The 21,298-nt window shown below is 47.2% G+C and overlaps 1 protein-coding gene across 1 annotated transcript in view; it reads left to right on the top strand.

The window, feature by feature from the left end:
• The window catches only part of B4GALNT2 (beta-1,4-N-acetyl-galactosaminyltransferase 2), a 65,272-nt gene that overhangs the window by 25,299 nt on the left and 18,675 nt on the right, over positions 1–21,298 (top strand). The window contains 4 exon segments of the mRNA XM_030294599.1: positions 15,424–15,612; positions 16,144–16,281; positions 19,975–20,081; positions 21,103–21,140. Coding sequence (XP_030150459.1) covers positions 15,424–15,612; positions 16,144–16,281; positions 19,975–20,081; positions 21,103–21,140 — 472 coding nt within the window.

The raw sequence follows: 21,298 nt of genomic DNA, 5'->3' as shown, positions 1-21,298 counted from the left end.
GGGCTCACCTTAAGCAGGGCTTGTGTTTTTTGTTTGTTTTTACCCAGTGAGGCGGCACCAGCTCGCCCAATGCGGGGGACTCGGAAACCGTGAGATTCTGACCTGAGCTGAAGTTAGATGCTTAACCCACTGAATCACCCAGGGGCTCAAGAAACTAATTCTTTTTAAAAGTTTTTTTTTAATGTTTATTTATTTTTGAGAGAGACAGAGACAGAATGCGAGTGGGTTAGGGGCAGAGAGAGAGAGGGAGACACAGAATCCGAAGCAGGCTCCAGGCTCCCAGCTGTCAGCACAGAGCCGGTCGCGGGGCTGGAACTCATGAGCTGTGAGATCATGACCTGAGCTGAAGTCAGACGCGCAACTGACTTGAGCCACCCAGGCGCCCCAAGAAACTAATTCTTTTAATCTTTTATTTGCTTTTTAGTTTCTTCCTTTTCTTTCCTTTCCTCTCCTCTCGTCTCCTCCTTTTTCTTTTTTCTTTTCTTTCTTCTTTCTTTTCTTTTTTTCTTTTCTCTTTTCTTTTCCTTCGTTCGTTCCTTCCTTCCTTCCTTCCCTTTCTTTCTTTCCTTCTTTTGAAAATTTTCTTGTCTTTTTTATTAAGTAATCTCTACACCCAACTGGGGGCTGGAACTCACCACCCAGAGATCAAGAGTCACATGCTCCCCTGACTGAGCCAGCCAGGCACCCCTAGTCTCCTTTTTTCAATTAAAAAAAAAAAAATGTCTGATTTTGACAGGAGTATTTCTGATTTTGTCCAAGACAGGGTAGTTCGCCCCAACACGGGAAATAATCATTATAGTGTCAGCCGCTAAGCTCCGTAAACTGGTGAGTTCATGTCATTTCATACACTAGGCTTATTTATGTGTAGACCCTGTTCGAGATTGACCCAGTACTGCTCACAGCGGCACCCTCCTCTTGTGCCCACTCTACAGTTGTGGAGACTGAGGAAAGAAGTTGCCCAAGGAATACACTGGAAGAGGCAGGTTGGGATTCAGCGCCATGTGAGGCTACAGCTGATGCTTTTTGATTGCATGGGGCATTTTGGTCATAATATTTCACTCGACAAGTGTTTGATAATCTATTATGTGCTAGGCATCGTGGTAGGTACTGGGCACACAACTGTCCTCACCTCTCGGAGAAGCGGTGACCCTAGCGTATTTGTCGTTCTCAGCTACTCATTTTTAAATCTTTAAAAAATGTGGGGGCGCCTTGGTGGCGCAGTCGGTTAAGCGTCCGACTTCAGCCAGGTCACGATCTCGCGGTCCGTGAGTTCGAGCCCCGCGTCGGGCTCTGGGCTGATGGCTCGGAGCCTGGAGCCTGTTTCCGATTCTGTGTCTCCCACTCTCTCTGCCCCTCCCCCGTTCATGCTCTGTCTCTCTCTGTCCCAAAAAATAAATAAACGTTGAAAAAAAAATTAAAAAAAAAATAAAAAATGTGTATTTATTTTTGAGAGAGAGAGACAGACCACGAGTGGGGGAGGGGCAGAGAGAGAGGGAGACCCAGAATCCGAAGCAGGCTCCGGGCTCCGAGCTGTCAGCACAGAGCCCCATGTGGGGCTCGAACTGAACTTGGAAATGTGAGATCATGGCCTGAGTCAAAGTCTGACGCTTAACCAACTGAGCCACCCAGGCGCCCCTCAGCTACTCATTTTTTTGACACCCCCTTCCTCTGCAGGACAGAATCATTTTCAGCAAAAAGCGTGTAATAATCAATAATAATTATTCCCTTGCTTTTCATTTTAAGATCGTTAAGAAGACTGTCATTTCTAAAGATACCAAAATTGGGTAAAATATGTTACGTATGAATTAAAATTCGCACCCACCAAACAAAATACCACCCCTGGCAGTTTGTGCTGTGTTGCTGTTTTAAATTTTAAGCACTAATGGGGCTCCTGGTTAAACGTCCTCCCCTCTTGATCTCACAGTCTTTTGGGTTCAAGTCCCAAGCTGGGCTCTGTGCTGAGTGTGAAGCCTACTTGAAAGAAAGAAAGAAAGAAAGAAAGACAGAAAGAAAGAGAAAAAGGAAGGAAGGAAGGGAGGAAAGGAAAGAAAGAAAAGAAAAAGAAAGAAAGAGAAAAAGGAAGGGAGGAAAGGAAAGAAAAGAAAGCAGACATAAAAGAGAAAAAAACGGCGGGAGAAAGAAAGAAATAATCAAGCCACGACGAAATAAAGAAGAACCCAGAAAGAGAGCGAATAAGAGAACGACAAGGAATGGAAAGACATACCAAGGAGGTACAGAAAGAAAGAAAGAAAGCAAAGAAAGAAAGAAAAAAAATTTTAAGTGCTAATGAAAGGTCCTCAGTCACACGGAAAGACAAAGTGACTGAAGTTCGGTTTATTCATCTTTAAAATAGGTGATGGGGAGATAGGAGCTTGCTCGGGTCACTCCAAGCGTCGACTCGACTCGGTATTGTAGTACTTCCGGGAACAGTGCACCCTCTCGGGGACTAAAAAAAAAAAAAAGTGTGCTATTTGTGTCTATATCACATCCACTGCTTAAATGGAGGAGTAGGTAATACCACCTGGGTTAGAGCCAAGCCACTCCCTGAGCCAGCCTGAACAATTCCCAGCGCTCTCCATTTACTCTGGTTCCAGGCTTACCTTTGAAAGGAACCTAGGGGGGTCCCCGAACGGCTCAGTCGGTTGTGTCTGTGCCATGATCTCGCTGTTCAGGAGTTCGGGCCCCGCATCAGGCTCACTGCTCTCAGCACAGAGCCCTCTTTGGATCCTCTCTCCCCCTCTCTCTGCCTGTCCCCTACTTACTCTCTTTCTCAAAAATAAATAAACATTAAAAAAAAAAAAAAAAGGGAAAGGAATCTATGCAGCTGAGCGAGGTGTGTGTTGGGAGCCGGCTGTGTAACTGAGTTGTTCACGTCAAATTCCACGAAGAATATAATTTTTATAAAGGATAGACAATAAATGGCGCTAATTTGAAGCTCGAATGGATTATTAAAACATCAAGGTAAGTGCAACGGTTGCTTGGAACTTAGACCAACGGTTCTCAATCTTTTTGGTCTCAGGACCCTTTACGTTCTTAGAAATTACAGAGGACCCACCTCCCCAGGGAGCTTTTGTTTATGCGAGTTGTATCATTCCCATTACCACAGGAGACATTAAAGCTGAGAAAGTTTAAAAAATGTGTTCGTGAAGTTGTTAAAAACATGGGACGTCTGGGGGGCCCAGTGGGTAAAGTATCCAACTTTGGCTCAGGTCATGATCTCATGGGTTGTGAGTTCGAGCCCCGCATCGGGCTCTGTGCTGACAGCTCGGAGCCTGGAACCTGCTTCGGATCCTGTTTCCCTCTCTCTCTGCCCCTCTTCCACTCATGCTCTGTCTCTCTCTCTCTCTCTCTCAAAAAGAAAACAAACATGAAAGAATTAAAGAAAACAAAACCCAATCATCAACCTACCAGATGTTAACATAATGCATTTTAATGAAAAATTAATCATTTGAAGGCTTGACCGGGACTGACACCCTTCCAAGGTGACTCATGGGATTATTGGCCGGAGGCTTTGCTGTGTCTCTACATGGCACTTCATGGGCAACTCACAACACGACAGCGAGCTTCCCTAGAGCTAATTACTTGAGAGGAAACGCGTCACCAAGGCGAAGACCACAGTGGCATTTACTACCTAATCTCAGAATTGACTGTGATTTTTCTTTCTGATCGTGTCTTTCTCAGGTTTTCATAAAATGGTTACGTTGTTTCACAAAATAAGTTGGGGAGTATTCCCTCTCTTCCTATTCTTTGGTCTTCCAAAGAATAGGATTTTCTATTCTTACAGAAAATGAAATAAAAATGAAAATGTGGCATTAAAATTATCATTATACCATTTGGATTATTCAGAATTTTCTCTTTTTGCCCGTGTCCGCTTTTCTAAGTTGTATTTTTTCTCGTTCCTCTGTGCTTTCGAGTTTATTGGTACAAATTGTTAATTTATATTCTCTTATTGCTTCTTTAATGGCTGTAAGATTCTAGTGATGCCCTCAATGTTCCTGCCATTGGCGATTTGTGCCTACTCTTGTTTTTCTCTTGATCCCGCCAATGGGTTTATTAATTTTATTGGCTTTTAAAAATAAAACAACTTTGGCTTTGATGATCCTTTGTAGTGTATATTCCTATCTCATTAATTTATGCCCTCACATTTAATACTTCCTCCTTTCTATTTTATTTGATCCTAATCTGCTAACTCTTTTTTCTAAACTCTGAGATAGATGTTTGGTTTCCCAACTCAGATTTTCATCTTTCCTAATGTAGGTGTTCAAGCCCCATAAATGTCTCCTTTTTTTCCTTCCCACTCCCCAGAGATGTCCAGTGCTAACAATCTGATATATTTGCTTTTATTTTTACACAAATAGGATCCTACCATATATGATATTCTGGAACCTACTTTGTTTTTCTTTAAGACATATTTTATTTTTATTATTTTTTCAAGTTTATTTCTTTTGAGACAGAGAGAGAGCACAAGCAGGGGAGGGTTGTCGGCACAGAGCCTGACGTGGGGCTCGAACCCGTGAACTGTGAGCTCATGACCTGAGCCGAAGTTGGACACTTGACTGACTGAGCCACCTAGGCACCCCTAAAATTCTTTTTTAGAAACAATAAACTGAAAAAAGTTTTTTTAAATTTACTTTTGAGAGAGAGAGAGAGAGGGAGAGCGCATGAGCAGGGGAGGGCCAGAGAGAGGGGGAGACACAGATTCGAAGCAGGCTTCAGGCTCTGAGCTGTCCGCACAGAGCCCGATGCGGGGCTCGATCCCACGAACCGTGAGATCGTGACCTGAGCCAAAGTCAGACGCTTCACTGACTGAGCCACCCAGGGGCCCCTCGCCGGAGCCTTTTGTCATGGGTGCAGGGGCCTGCATGACTGAACAGCCTTCAACCCTTACGCCATCAAACAAACTGAACCATTTGCGAGTTCGACAAAGAGGAGAGGAGGCGCTCCCCCAGGTTGGTTGAAAACACAGGCAAAGAAATGATTAGCTTCTAAAAACAATTGTTTAAAACTGTGCGGTAGCCAGACCCTCTCAATGTGGAACCTCTTCTTCTGCGACCTCTTCGTCAGGCTTCAATGGTTCATCCCCGGTGGGTGACGGGTGTGATATGCCGCGAGCAAGGCGTACCCACGATCCTAGGCTCCTCCGTCCGGAGATGAAACGTCCTGACCCGTGATCGGGAAGGATGACCTTTGTATTTGGACATTGTTACATTTGGGAAAGGATTTCCCTCCGGTCTCTCCCTCTCCCCTTCTCCCCCTCCTTCTGTTCCCCTTCTTTCTCACCTAGAACCCTTGTGTTTATACGACTAGTCTCCGCCCCCATCAAGTGATGGATTCCTGGAGGAAAGAGACAAGAGTTGGTTTGTTTCCGTTCCCCCCATCCCCCCTGCCTCCGGTGGCGCCCAGGCTGGTCGGCACCTGCTGTGGCCTGCGGGCAAGTTCATCCTCTGCGGGAAGAGATTGGAGGCGGAAGCTTTTAGTAAATGTGTTGTTCTTCAGCTCACGCTCTGCCTTCAGAGATGATCTCTGTTACTCACATGCCTGGCCTCCTCCTGACATTCACTGTAGCCTTGGGGGGCGGTGCTGACCCACAATGGCAGGTGGTGGGGGCCGGACTTCGAAAAAGGGGCTTAGGGAGGGTATCACGCCGTGCTGAAATGCCCGTTTTATGAAGGCTCAATGTGTTTTTAAGGAAATGGTTGGCGAGACAGAGGGTTACGGGGGGCAGGTCATTGGGGACTTTATGGAAAATGCGTAATAGTACGCTTCTAAGTACTGCTCTCCAGCCACCTCCCAGGGCCTCTGCTAGGTGCTATTTTCGTCTTCCTTTAGGTCACTGCCATTGTCCAGTTTCCATTGTGGTTTCTTCTTGGGCCCGCGGTTACTTAGAAGCGTATTTGTGAATTTCCCAAATCAGGGATTTTTTCTAGTTATGTTTTTGTTGTTCGCTGCTAGCTGCACGGCGTGGGGGCCAGAAAATATGCGCTATGTATGTTCTTTGAAATTTTGGACGCTTGTTTTCTGACCCAGCATTTGTAATGTTCTGTGTATGTTTATTATTTTTTTTAATGTTTATTTATTTTTGAGAGAGAATGTGAGCAGGAGAGGGTCAGAGAGAGGGAGACACAGAATCCGAAGCAGGCTCCAGGCTCCGAGCTGTCAGCACAGGGCCCCACGCGGGGCTGGAGCCCATGAACTGCGAGATCATGACCTGAGCCCAAGTCGGACGCTTCACCGACTGAGCCACCCAAGCGCCCCATGTAATGTTCTGTGTACGTTTCAAGGAATGTGTATCCTGCGGTTGTTACATGTAATATGCTGTATGTTCTTTATATCAAGTTTGCTGATTGCCTGGTTCAAGTAATCTGAACGCTTGCTAATTTTTTTTATTTGTTTGCTCGTTGGTTAGGGAGGGAAGTGAGTTAAAAATCCCTCACCATGGTTCTAGATTTGTCTGTTTCTCCTTGTCATGCTTTCACTCTTTTGCGTTTCGTATTTTGAGGCGTTATGAGAAAAAGGAATTGTTACCTCTTCTTGTGAACTGAATATTTTACAACTTTGAGGTATCTGTGTTTGGCTTTTTGTCTTTATTTATTTTTTTAATTTTTTTTTTAACATTTATTTATTTTTGAGACAGAGAGAGACAGAGCATGAACGGGGGAGGGGCAGAGAGAGAGGGAGACACAGAATCGGAAGCAGGCTCCAGGCTCCGAGCCATCAGCCCAGAGCCCGACGCGGGGCTCGAACTCACGGTCGGTGAGATCGTGACCTGAGCTGAAGTCGGACACTCAACCGAGTGAGCCACCCAGGCGCCCCTGGCTTTTTGTCTTTAAAATCTGCTTCCTGGGGCGCCTGGGTGGCGCAGTCGGTTAAGCGTCCGACTTCAGCCAGGTCACGATCTCGCGGTCCGTGAGTTTGAGCCCCGAGTCAGGCTCTGGGCTGATGGCTCGGAGCCTGGAGCCTGTTTCCGATTCTGTGTCTCCCTCTCTCTCTGCCCCTCCCCCGTTCAGGCTCTGTCTCTCTCTGTCCCAAAAATAAATAAAAAACGTAAAAAAAAATAAATAAATAAAATCTGCTTCCTCTGATGTTCATCTAGCGATATCAACTTTATCTTGGTTACTTGGTATATTTATCTTCCTTATTATTCTCAACATTTCCATATCCGTGTGTGTTTTTGATGTTTCTCTTGCAAAACCGCATGTAACTGGGCTTCTTTTTTCCATGTGGCCTGACTATTCCTTGCATTTTAACTGGAGCATTTAATTGATTTGCATTTATGTAATTACTGGGGTGGTTGGTTTAAATCCAGCATGTCACGGAGCGCTTTGTATTTGTTTTACCTGATCTCTGTTCTTTCCTTTCTTGCCCCTTTTTGGTATTCATTCTTTTTTTATTATCCCATTTGCCTGACTCTGACCTTGAAACTTATTCACTATTTATACTATTTCCATAGTATTTATGCTATAGATCATAGCATACTTTTGACCTATGAAAGTCTAAAATTACTCGGTATTTTTAATCCTCTTGGGCAATGCAAAGACCTTATCACACTTTTAGTCTACTTACTGCCTTTCCTGAGTTACTTTCCTTTCCTTTTTTTTTCTATGATATACAAAACAGTATTATTGCTTTATGCAGTCAGTAGTGACCTAGATTTACCCACTTATCTGCCATTTTGATTTCTCTTCATTCTTTCCTTATGACCTTCCCTTCCATCTGGGATAATGTGCCTGCGGGAGCTCCTTTAGTGGGATAATTCTAGATTCCCTCAAACTTTGTTCATCTGAAAATGTCTTTGTCGCGCCTTTATCCTTGAATATTTTTTTCTGGTATAGAAGATATATATTTCTTAACATGTATTTATTTTTGAGAGACAGAGCATGAGCAGGGGAGGGGCAGAGAGAGGGAGACACAGAATTGGGACCAGGCTCCAGGCTCTGAGCTGTCAGCACAGAGCCTGACGCGGGGCTTGAACCCACGAACCACGAGATCATGACCTGAGCCAAAGTCGGACGCTTAACCGACTGGGCCACCCAGGCGCCCCTAAAAAAATTTTTTTTAACGTTTATTCATTTTTTTTTAACGTTTATTTATTTTTGAGACAGAGAGAGACAGAGCATGAATGGGGGAGGGGCAGAGAGAGAGGGAGACACAGAATCGGAAACAGGCTCCAGGCTCTGAGCTGTCAGCACAGAGCCCGACGCGGGGCTCGAACTCACGGACCGTGAGATCATGACCTGAGCCGACGTCGGACGCCCAACCGACTGAGCCACCCAGGCGCCCCTAAAAAAAAATTTTTTTTTTAACGTTTATTCATTTTTGAGAGACACGGAGAGAGCAACTCACTATCTTGGTAGCCACCCGAGTCCTTCACGCAGATGTGTTGGTTTTCCTTCCGTTTTTCTAGTTCTCGTCGGTGGGCTGAACCAGGAGAGCAGGTGGAATCCGCATGCATTGGGTGCGGGCGCTGACGCTGAGTGGGGTGTGGTGAACTTTAATTGAGCTCACGAAAATAAAGGAGGTATTACTGGTGCTCAATATTGTGAAGCGATTCATAGTCATTATTATATAACGGCAGGTGATCCTCGGAGAAAAATGGGGGTTACGGGCACTGACCTCCCCCTTTCACCTCCTGCGTAGTCGAAAATCCGTGTGTCACTTTTGACTCCCCCCCCCCCAACTTAACAGTTTACTGTTGACTGGAAGTCTTACCGATAGCATAAACGGTTTGACACATACTTTATATGTATGCGTGTTAGGCAATGTGTTCCTTTTTTTGGTTGGGGAGAGAGAGAGAGCAGGTAAGAGTGAGGGCGAGCAGGGGAGGGGAGTGGGGGGACATGGGGAGAGAGAGAGAGAGAGAGAGAGAGGATCTCAAGCAGGCTCAATGCTCAGCATGGAGTCCCATTTGGGGTTCAAGCTCACGACTCTGGGCTCATGACCTGAGCCGAGATCAAGAGTTGGGACACTCAACTGACTCAGCCACCCACGCACCCCCAAAGTTATTTTTAATTTCAATTTTTTTTTTTTTTACCTCACCGGTGAAACAAATATATATATTTAAAGTTTTTATTTATTTATTTTGAGAGAGAGAGAGAACAAGCAGAGGAGAGGCAGAGAGAAGGGGAGGGATTCGTGTGATAAAGCAAACAAATTATGAGATTACTTTCTCACGCGGTAGGCAAATCCTGACTAAACGGCTTCCGTTGTCTGCTGAGACGTGGGGCCATCTGGACCAGCCCTGCTAGGGTACAAGAGCCCCTGAGGGCCGGGAGTGACACCATCTTCTGACTCGGGACCCAGGAGGTTCCTCCAGTTTCTTCCTGGTCCCAAAGTTCTGTACCTGGAATATGAGAACTGCTCGGCAGGGGTAAATAGCTTTATGGGACTTGAAGGGACAGGTTGCCATCAGCCGACACGGGTGACTGACTCATTGTTCCTCAAATATGGTCCCACCAGAACAGCAGCCTCATACAATTACAGTTTGAACCGGTCCCCACGTAAGAACGTGAAGAGTGCAATTTTAACATCGTAGGACATTTGTAGTTATCTGATAAAAATTTGGCTGCTTAATACTTGATTGGTAATCTCTCACCAACCAGGTCTGCTTCATGACTGAATCGCAAATGCTGTCCTTAGCTGGAACCAAGGTTTGGTAAAATCAGAACTCCAAAGCTGAGACGGGGGTGATCACATGGTCGAACTTGAGTAAGGGTTAAGTAAAGGTGCATTTTCTGCCGGTGTTTCTAGAACGTGATTAGTTTAAACATGTCTGTCTTTGTCTGAATGTCTTTTTATTGTTATTTTTTAAATTATTTTTGAGAGAGAGAGAGAGAGAGAGACAGAGCGTGAGCACAGGAGGGGCAGAGAGAGAGAGGGAGACACAGAACCCGAAGCAGGCTTCCAGGCTCCGAGCCGTCAGCACAGAGCCCAACGTGGGGCTCGAACTCGCGAACCGCAAGATCATGCCCTGAGCCCAAGTCAGACACTTAGCTGACTGAACCAGCCAGGTGCCCCTGAATGTCATTTTTAGAAGATGCAGATGTTACAGAAATCTGTAACAACAGAGTGGAAATGCCACGTGAACCTTTTATATATACTCAAGTATTTCTGGGCTTTGGTTTATTCCATTCACCTATTTGCTTATTCTGGAATCAGTATTATGCTTTTAATAACTGTAGCTTTCTAATAGTTTTATGCTTTAGTAGTACAGTCATCGCTCTTATTTATATTTTCCCTGCTATTCTCGTGTGTTACTTCCCATTAGAGTCATTTTGACAAACAAATCCTGTTGTGGATTCGTTGACGTGTTATTATGCTGAACTTACAGGTTGATATAGAGTGAAGTTACAGCTCTGAACTGTGGAGTTATTCTAGTTAAAAATAAGAAATTGGGGCGCCTGGGTGGCTCCGCCGGTTAAGCATCCGACTTCAGCTCAGGTCATGATCTCCCGGTCCGTGAGTTCGAGCCCCGCGTCGGGCTCTGTGCTGATGGCTCGGAACCTGGAGCCTGCTTCGGATTCTGTGTCTCCCTCTCTCTCTGCCCCTCTCCTGCTTGTGCTCTGTCTCTCTCTCGCTCTCAAAAATGATATAATATTTTAAAAAATTTTAAAAAGGAATATGTTGACTGAAAAATTCCTCACTGTAATCTGATTCTTAGCATTGACTAGAATTAATATCTTGGTGTATGTCATTTCAGATATTTTTTCTGTGACTCTATGCTTTAAATATGCATGTGGTCTTGTATTCAGCCCAATAAGGTCTTAGAGTTTTAAGGGATTTATACTATGTCTATTCAGTCGTCTGCTTTTAAAAAAAATTTTTTTTAAATGTTTATTTATTTTTGAGAGAGAGAGAGAGGCAGACTGCGAGCAAGGGAGGGGCAGTGAGAGAGGGAGACACAGAACCGGAAGCAGTCCCCAGGCCCTGAGCTGTCAGCCCAGAGCCTGACGCGGGGCTCGAACTCGTGAACTGTGAGATCATGACCTGAGCTGAAGTCGGACGCTTCACCCACTGAGCCACCCAGCCGCCCCTCAGGGATTTGCTTTTCAAAATAAATGGCATTTCAGTATTTATTCAGCTGTTTGAAGTCTCACACTAGGGCTTTACAAGCTGTTGGACATTTGACAAATTATTTCTCCCGAAGAACCGTAACGCACATTCCCAGACAGTATAAATATATAACGGAACTAGTATTAATGTATATCATTATTTATAAATGGATTATCAAGTGCTAAAAAATTAGCGTAATAAAACCAATGATCAAGTATCCAAAAATTAGGTCACACAGCTCAAAAGACATACACATACATTCTCTCCCTTTTGAAAGTTCCTATTATACCACTTGGCTTTTACGAAGCTATATTGGTACTTAAACTTTTGTTAACTAAAGGAAACGCAAAGAGGATTTTTGCTGTAACCGAAAAAGGCGAAAGGGAAAAATAGCGCTGCTGGGTTTGTTTTGCAAGACCGGGGTACAGAGGTGGCTCGCACCCTGAGCAGCCCCAGGGGCGCCCCCAAGCACCTTGCCCGGGAAGCTCAGCATCTCAACATCAAGCAACCCTGTGTCTGCGAGCAATTGCTTAACCTCCGTTCATTTTGTGCATCTGTTAGCAAGATGCTCCTAAGGTATCAGAAAAGCCTAAATGTAGTTAGTTTGGGGGTCTGGGAACACTAAAGAATTTTCCATAGAAATTCATGGTAATTCAACGGTCTCGTAGGATTGTTTTCCTTTCAGAGGGTGGGAGGAACCTGTAATACATTAGATAGCGGCTCAGTTCATTGCCAGAAATTCACTTCCTTTTTTTTTTTTTTCTTTTTAAAGGAGAGGCTGGGAAGAGGGGGAAAAAGTTCACACTTCAAACAAAAATAGTAGTGGTAAACAACTTCCGATAGGTCTGTAAAAGTTAGGAGATGTTCAGAAATCTTATGATTAAACTTCGTTTTAGTTTCAATAACAAAGCCTCAGTGGCCTTTCAGAAATACTTACTAAGTTAAAGGTTATATTCTACATGTTTTGCACAAGACAAAAGGCAACCTTTTATTAAAAGTAGGAATAAAGGGGCGCCTGGGTGGCTCAGTCGGTTGAGCGGCCGACTTCGGCTCAGGTCATGATTTCACGGTCCGTGAGTTCAAGCCCCGCGTCGGGCTCTGTGCTGACTGCTCAGAGCCTGGAGCCTGTTTCAGTCTGTGTCTCCCTCTCTCTTTGACCCTCCCCCGTTCATGCTCTGTTTCTCCCTGTCTCAAAAATAAATGTTAAAAAAAAAAAAAAAAGTAGGAATAAAGCCTGGGGCGCCTGGATGGCTCAGTTAAGCATCTCGACTCTTGATTTCAGCTCAGATTTCAGATTTGATCTCACAGTTCATGAGTTCGAGCCCTGCATCGGGCTCTGTGCTGATGATGGGGAGCCTGCTTGGGATTCTCTCTCTTTCTCCCTCTCTCTCTCTCAAATAAATAAACTTAAAAAAATTAATAAAATAGGGGCGCCTGGGTGGCGCAGTCGGTTAAGTGTCCGACTTCAGCCAGGTCACGATCTCGCGGTCTGTGAGTTCGAGCCCCGCGTCGGGCTCTGTGCTGACAGCTCGGAGCCTGGAGCCTGTTTCCGATTCTGTCTCCCTTTCTCTCTGCCCCTCCCCCGTTCATGCTCTGTCTCTCTCTGTCCCAAAATAAATAAAAAATGTTGGGAAAAAAAATTAAAAAAAAATTAATAAAATAGAAATAGTCTTCTCATTCTTCTTTTTTTTAAGTTTATTTTTCATTTATTTTTTTGAGAGAGAGAGAGAGTGCAAGTGAAGGGCCGAGAAGGAGAGAGAGAATCCCGAGCAGGCTCTGTGCTTGACAGCATTAAGTCACAGGGACTCAAGTTCCTGAACCGTGAGATCATGACCTGAGCTGACATCGGGAGTTGGACGCTTAACCGACTGAGCCACCCAGGCTCTAATTTTCTCACTAATTTTCAGGCTTTCCCTGTTAAGTTGCACACCAGGTGCAAACATTCCATTAACTGTAAGGCTTTTGCCTGAAGACTTTACAGGGTGTGCTGCTGTGCAATGTAGAGTTTCCAAGTGGAGGTTTTCTATTACAGCACAACGTGAGACTTACAGAAAGACAAATCATCACGGTAAGAACTTGGTTGACATCCAGCAAAAATCAGCGATTGTAGAAACCCGATGTACTTTGGTACGAATTCGGCGGAAGTGAACATAGAGTAAGCAAGCGAATCACCATATGAGCTTCCACTGTCAATGTTTGAAATTCCTGAAGGCATATACCACATCCAATGAGAGTGTTCATGGCGCCTGGGACTTTCATCCATGTGATACTGAAAATATACACATATTGGGCTGGGTATTTCGGTACTTCGCATCTCTAGATTTTCTTGGCTGTTGATAAGATCTTGGGATGAGAACGGATTTTTTTTTTAAAAGTTTATTTATTTATTTTTGAGAGACAGCGTGCAAGTGAGCTCAAGCAGGGGAGGAGCAGAGGAAAAGGGGGGAGAGAGGATCCCAAACAGGCTCCGTGCTGTTGGCGCGGAGCCCAATGCCGGGCTCGAACTCACAGACCGTGAGATTGGGACCTGTGCCGAAGTCAACAGCCAGACGCTTAACTGACTGAGCCACCCGGGTGCTGCTGGGATGGGAATAGATTTAAAAAAAAATTTTTTTTTAAACGTTTATTTACTACTGAGAGAGAGAGAGAAACACAGAGCGTGAGCAGGAGGGGTAGAGAGAGAGGAGGAGACACAGAAGCCGAAGCAGGCTCCAGGCTCTGAGCCATCAGCACAGAGCCCAATGCGGGGCTCGAACTCACCAACCGCGAGATCATGACCTGAGCCGAAGTCGGTCACCCAAACGACTGAGCCACCCAGGCGCCCCAAGGGATGGGAATAGATTTAAAGAAGACTTCCAACCCAAGATTGCATGATTTCAGCATCTCGCCAAGTGTCCAGAGAGGACCAGGAGATGAGGATCACACGGGCCACCTTAAGACTCCGTTTGCCACATCAGTCTTGTGTGTTTTTTCTTGAGTTCCTTTTTTCCTACACGTTTTTATTTAAATACCAGTTAGTTAACATACAGCGTAATATTAGTTTTGGTTTGAAATGTAAATCGTTGCCATGTTAAGAAAGATCAACTTATGATTTTACCCCAACAATTTTTATTTTCTTGTTTATAAATCCCAAAGTTTTATTTAGAAATTTTTAAAAAAATTTATTTTGTTTGATTTATTTATTTATTTTTTAAACATTTATTTATTATTGAGAGACAGAGAGAGACAGACCGTGAGCAGGGGAGGGGCAGAGAGAGGGAGACAGAATTGGGACCAGGCTCCAGGCTCCGAGCTGTCAGCCCAGAGCCCGATGCGGGGCTCGAACCCACGAACTGGGAGATCATGACCAAAGCCAAAGTCAGACCTGAGCTTAACCTTAAGACTGAGCCACCCAGGCTCCCTTCAAAGTTTTATTTTTTAAAACTGTCAAACTGAAGAAAACTTAGAACAGTGTTACCATGAATACCACGAATACACCTTCTACCTGGAGATAACAATTATTAATATTTTACCACATTTGCCTGATGTCTCTTTTTGTCTTTCAAATGGCTGAGCCATCTGAAAGGACGTTCGAGACACGTGGACACGTCACCTCTAAAGATTTCATCAGGCTTCTCAGAATGACCACATTCCTCTATATAATCACAAGAGTACCAGCTCACCTAAAAAAAAAAATGAACAATTCCCTAAGATAATCTAACCTTCAGCCCATGTTCAAATATCCATGATTGTCCTGAAAACGTCATTTAAAATTGTTTTTTGGAACAACGATCCATCAAAGTCCACACGTTCTGTCTGGTTGCCAGATTTCTTTGATTTCTTCAGTATTGAAAGCTTTCCCCATCCCTCCACTGTTTTTCCTTTTGGTAATACTGTCTTTTTCAAGAGTCTAAGCCAGGGGCGCCTGGGTGGCTAAGTCAGTTAAGCGTCCCGCTCTTGATTTCGGCTCAGGTCACGCTCTCGTGGTTCTTGAGATCGAGTCCCACGTTGGGGTCTGTGCCGACAGCGTGGAGTCTGTTTGGGATTCTCTCTCTTACCCTCTCTCTGCCCCTCCCCCATGCACCTTCTGTCTCTGCCTCAAAATAAATAAACAGAAAACCATTTTTTTTAATGTTTATTTTATTTTTGAGAGAGGGAGGGAGAGAGATTGACAGACAGAGCGTAAACAGCGGAAGGGCAGAGAGAGGGGGAGACACGGAATCGGAAGCAGGTTCCAGGCTCTGAGCCGTCAGCACAGAGCCCGACTCGGGGCTCGAACCTATGAACCGGGAGATCATGACCTGAGCCGAAGTCGGACGCTCAACCGACTGAGCCACCCAGGCGCCCCTCCAGAAAAGAGATTCTAACACAACTTGTTCTCTCGTGTGCCTACAGGTGTGAATTTCTACGGCTCCTCAAGATTTCAGCGTTTCTCTTAGGCCTAGGCACTATTGGGTTTCTGTGCGTAAGCGTGGGGCTAAGTAGGCTCACACCAGAGCTCCCTCCTTCTGCTGTGGCTGACCAGCCGCCGAAGCTTCTACCTGAGGAACGTCTCCGGAACCTCTTTACCTACGATGGAATCTGGTGAGGTTCAAGTCCACGTTGTTCTGATGTCTACCTTGCTCCCCCTACGGTTTACTGTGCCTCCTGGTGCCCATTTTACAACCCCTTCCCCGCCTTCCCGAGCCTGCGCCCGTCGCTAAAGTGAACCAAACCGGGGGACCAGGAAAGGGTTCGGTCTGCAAGGTGCACAGCACCTACCAAAGTCCCTTACAACTACGGAGGGCCTGTCCGGCCAACAGTGTGAGAAAGGGGCAGCCTTTTCCACCCACTGGCCTCCTCCTCTGGTGGGGCCAAGATGCCCCTGGCATCCATGTGACTCGAGTTTAAAGAAAGTGGGTGCAGGGGATAATTCCAGAGAGGGGACCTTCTCCCCCTTCTCCGTCCCCTCCCCTCCCTGCGTCTCTGGGAGGTGTTGCTGCTGGGATCCCAAGTAAGACCTGGGCGGGTGTGGGAAGGAGATGCCCAGGGTGGACGGTGAATCGCACGCCGGGTTTTAGATGGCGGGTTCTCCCCCCCTCCCACCCCCTGTTCACAGCCCTTTTCTGGTTTTAGGCTGTTCCCGAAAAACCAGTGCAAATGTGAAGCCCCCAAAGGGCAGGGAGGCTATAACTTCCAGGATGCCTATGGCCAGAGTGAACTCCCTGCGGTGAAAGCGAGGAGGCGGGCTGAATTCGAACACTTCCAGAGGAGGTAATGCAGACCAGGACGGGGGGTGGGGGTGGGGGGTGTGGGGCGGAGGGGCTCCTGGGTCTCTCCTCTGTCCTGAGGGTGTGGGTCCCAAGAAAACAGGGAGGATCTCCTCTCTTGCAGGGGCCCCTGGGGGTGTGGGGGAACCGTTAGGAATAAAGCAAGCAGTGAGAACCGAGGAAGATGGAAAATGGCCCGTCCATGAAGACGTATCAAACTTTGCACGTCTAGGGCATTTCCTCGTAAGAATCGAGCAGAGGAGTGAAGATAGTCTGAGGCGTCCCTTCTTTCCTTCCTCCCTTCCTTTCCTTTTTTCCAGCAGTCATTTATGAATCATAGTGGAAGGCATGCTATAATAAAAAATAAACAGAACCATGCTTAGGGATTTGAACTCTGGAACAAGCTGGATGCCAAGTTACCTGACCACCCCCCCCCCCCAGTACTTAAGTATCTTTATATGAAAAATGGCGATAGAGAGACTTCTTTCGGAGGTTTGTGAAGGCTCGTGATGAACATTGTGTTAACACAGCTAGTATCTCGTAAAGGGTCTGACGGACTGAAGCCTTGCAAAAATATCACCTACTATTATTGTTGTGCTTTACTATTCATATTACCCTGCTTATGGTTCTTACAGGAGGTACATGATTCATTAAGAGATACATAAGTCATCTAAATATTAGATCGTTATAAGTGCCCTATGGAGGTGCCAGTTAAATTCGTGTGGTAGAATGCTACTCAAGGCCTAAGATTTAATGGGATGGTGAAGCAAAGTGACCTTGGACTCTGATTTGTATATGAAGCAGGAGTCCCCAGCGTCTCCTGTAAGGGAGCATCTCAGAAGGAAGAGTTAAGGCAGGGCCCCAAGCCCGGGCAGGTGGTGGTGGTGGGGGGGGGGGTGGATTTTGTGATGGCTGAATGACAAGAAAGCAGGCGACGGCTGTTGGAACCTAGTAAGTCAGGGGAGGGCTGGTGGTGCATGAACTCAGAGAGGCCAGGAGGCCAGGAGGAAGGGTGCGCATTTTGCTTTCTGAGTAATGCAAGGAATTAGACAGGGTTTTTTTTTTTTTTTTAATGTTCATTTATTTATTTTGAGAGAGAGAGAGAGAGAGAGGAGAGGAAGAAAGAGAGGGAGAATCCCAAGCAGGCTCCAAGCTGTCAGCACAGAGCCCCACGCGGGGCTCGATCTCACGAACCATGAGATCACGACCTGAGCCCAGATGGAGAGTCAGACGTTTAACGGGCTGAGCCACCCACGCGCCCCAGAACCGAACGGTTTCTAAAAGTGGCCCGTTCTTACCTGAGATGCTTTTGTAAAACGGGGCTCTGGCTTTTCGGTGCAGAGTACATAGTAGGGAAGGTATAGGGAAGGCGGGGCGACCTGTTGAGGAGGCAGCTGGAAGGTACATGTTCCTTCTACTCCTGGGACAGCGGTGTCTCTGGGATGAACGGTCCTCAGGTGCTCAGTTGACTGAGCCTGAGTCATGAGTCAAGGAAGGGGAAGGGTGAGTAGGGCCCCTCCGGGTTTGCTTGTGGGAATCAACCACTACTCGCCCCCCCCCCCAAACTACATACAAATAGAAGACTCCAGAAAAAGAGATGGGGCAGCGGCAGGAGGCAGCGTTGCAAGTCGAAGAGCCAGGGGAACACAACAGATGATTCTGGCATGGCTTTGAAGCCTGGCCCCACCTAGGTGCGTGAGGAGCATTCGGGCTCCGCGGTTAACAGTGCGTCTTCCGTGTCCCAGCCGGATGACCTTGGGCGAGCTGCTTACCCTCTTCTGTATAATGGGGACAATAACGGTACCCGGGGTTGTTGGGACCTGTAATGAACTGATCCACGAAAGGGCTCAAAACGGTAGCGAGGTTGTAGCCTCAATGAACTGATAGGACAGCAGAGGTCAGAAAAGCGTATAAACAGCCATAACTTGATGTGATAAAGCTGTCACGCCAAGCAGGACCTGTGCCTGGCTCTGCGCCCAATGGCAGCCTCTGCTTGCCTCCTGCCAGTACTGTGGTTCCCACTGGCTCTCCTGGTCTCCCTTTGCCACTGCCTGTGAGGTCCCTGTAGTCGGGGACTTGAGGTGGCCTCAGCGAGGTGCCCGCTCTGGGCGAGGCACCGAGTTAGGTACCGAGACAGGACTGATCTGAATGCCGCTCCCAGAGGAGCAGAGAGGACACGGTCCGCGTCCACCTCACCGTCCCTGCCGCTGCTGTAAGGACCACCGAGCCCCAGCCCGGTGCGGGGTGACTGTGGGCGGGCTGTGGCCCACGGAAGGTGGTCAGCGACCCGCGCGGAGCTCAGAAGTTCAGTCCCAAGCTCAGTGTTTACAGGACCAGTCAGAGGGAGGGCCGGGGAGGGGGGCGATGCCTGAGGAGGGAGAACGGCTTCCCATTCTGGGAATTCCAAAAGGGATGGTTCCAGAAGGCGGCCTTCAGAGCTGGCCTCATTTCTGTGACTGAACAGGTGACCTAGGATTCCGGTTATGGGTGCCTTAGTCCTCCAGGAGTGGGACCTTCTCGTCTCCTTGCCTCCACAGGGGGGCAACGCGATCACGTAGAATAAATAACCCAGAATCTTCGGCCCCTGGTGCATGTCACCTAAGCTGTGCAACTCTCTGGGGGTCATAGAATGGAGATGGTTCATACCTTACATGCTTTCTGCCATGTGAGGGAATTCAGCCAACCCCCATTTGGAGATCACATTATCCTCGGCCAGAGAGCACGTCTGACGTGGGAAGGCATGACAGGGGATCCCCCCCGCCCCCCGGGATTCCCAAGATCTCTGTGTGCTCTGTCTGTGCCGCGTAATTGTCTGTATCCTTGAAACTATTATCATGATTTTATTTATTTTGAGAGAGAGGGCACATGAGAGCAGGGGAGGGGCAGAGAGAGAGGGAGAGGGAGAATCCCCAAGTAGGCTCTGTGCTGTCAGCCGGGAGCCCTTCCCCGGGGGCTTGATCTCACCAACCGTGAGATCCTGACATGAGCTGAAATTCAGAGTCTGTCACTTAACCGACTGAGCCACCCGGACACCTCTGCTTAAAAAAAAATTTTTTTTCTGTTTATTTTTGAGAGAGAGACACACACAGAGTGTGAACAGGGGAGGGAGGGGTAGAGAGAGAGAGGGAAACACAGACTCGGAAGCAGGCTCCAGGCTCTGAGCTGTCAGAGCCCGACGTGGGGCTTGAACTCACGAACCGTGAGATCACGACCTGAGCCGAAGTCGGATGCTTAACCGACTGAGCCACCCAGGCATCCCTGTATCCTTGAAATTATTAGTGGAGCTTAATATTGGCTAAGATCTCGGGTTCATTTGAGTCTGCTTAGCGCCGTGTTATACTTCAATTAGAAAATGGTGCATGGGGGGGCACTTGGGTGGCTCAGGGGGTTAAGTGTTGGACTCTTGATTTTGGCTCGAGTTTGAGCCCCGCATCAGGCTCTGCGCTGACAGCCCCCATTGTGTCAGGTCATGGTCTCACGGTTCGTGAGTTCGAGCCCCGCGTCGGGCTCTGTGCTGACCGCTCAGAGCCTGGAGCCTGTTTCGGATTCTGTGTCTCCCTCTCTCTCTGACCCTCCCCCGTTCATGCTCCTTCTCTCTTTGTCTCAAAAATAAATAAACGTTAAAAAAAAAAAAAAAGAACCAACCGGGGAGACACGTCAGAGCGGCTGTTAACGGTTCCGGTTCTGTCCCCTGCAGAGAAGGGTTGGCCCGTTCACCGCTGCTGCTGGCTCAGCCCAACCTCCCCTTTGGGTACCCGGTCCATGGGTTAGAGGTGATGCCCCTGCACACGGTTCCCCTCCCAGGTAGGTACGTCTCCGTCTGGAGAGGAGCCAGGCAACTTTCATAACCCTTCTGAAGCAGAATCGGGGAGTGGAAGGGGACAGTCGTGTATTGAGTGCCTGCTGTGTGCTCAGCACAACGCAGGAATTTGGCGTGATTTCGCTGAATGTCGGTCTCACTGTTTCCGCCCCTGGGAATCACCTTCAGTAGTGGTGACCTCCCAGGGGACCCGAGATGACACAGAAGAGGACAGAAATCTGTGTGCCTCAAGGGCTCTTAGGACATCGTTGGCTTTTTGGCGTCCCGTCACTCATGGGAACAGGCCAAGATGAGCCCACCTCCTGGGACAGCATATTGAAAAGAGTATTTATGTTGGTTAAAACGCCCCTCCAACGAGGGATTTCTAGACACGTCTCTAGTTCGGAACCGCATCCCTGTGAGGTAGATGTTACTTTGCCAATTTCACGGATGATTCCTTTTTTTTATTGTAAAATGTGCATATCCTGAAATTTACCATATCCATCATTTTGAAGCACACGGGGTTGTGGCATTACATTCTCATCGTTCGGCAACCGGCACCGTCATCCGTCTCCGGAACTTGTTAATCTTCCCCCACTGAAACTCTGTACCCAATTTAACATTAAGTCCCTTCCCCCCACTGCCCGTGGCAGCCACCATTCAGTAGAATGTCTTGTCTCTGTGAATTTGACTGTTCTAGAAACCTCATATACAATATGATCCCTTGCGGCCTTCCCTTCAGTAACAGAGATGCCTGGAAAGTGCTAGATTAATTCACAGTCCCCGTCCAGTGCTGAGGGTGGGCATCAGAGGCTTTAGAACCACTGGAATTTGAGGACAGGGGACACCCCCTAACACAACCCCCAGGGAGAGAGGACTGTTCGGCAGATGCCCTGGGTAGGAGGGGACACTGAAGGGATTCTGGAAGGATGTATAGCATCCACCGGGAGGGTAGGAGCGTCAGGGAACCTTTGACACCCTCTCAACTGGTGTTTTTTTTTTTCTCCTTTCATCTGTGTCTTCCAGGCCTTCAGTTTGAAGGACAAGACGCCCCCTTCTATAAGGCAAGTCCCCTTCCCAGCCCCTTTTTGCGCTTGGCCTCCTGTCCACACCCTGCTTCCCCAGTGGTGGCTGGTCTCAGATTTTGACAGAGTCTTTATCCAGATTGAATATCTGACATGAGTCCCAGGTGGGGAGAGGAGAAAGGGTGCCTCCAGAAGGC

The sequence above is a fragment of the Lynx canadensis genome, chromosome E1, assembly GCF_007474595.2.
Source record: "Lynx canadensis isolate LIC74 chromosome E1, mLynCan4.pri.v2, whole genome shotgun sequence".
In the NCBI taxonomy this organism is placed as follows: Eukaryota; Metazoa; Chordata; class Mammalia; order Carnivora; family Felidae; genus Lynx; species Lynx canadensis.
The sequence above is the reverse complement of the archived record's forward strand: the minus strand, read 5'-3'. Positions and strand labels throughout refer to the sequence as shown.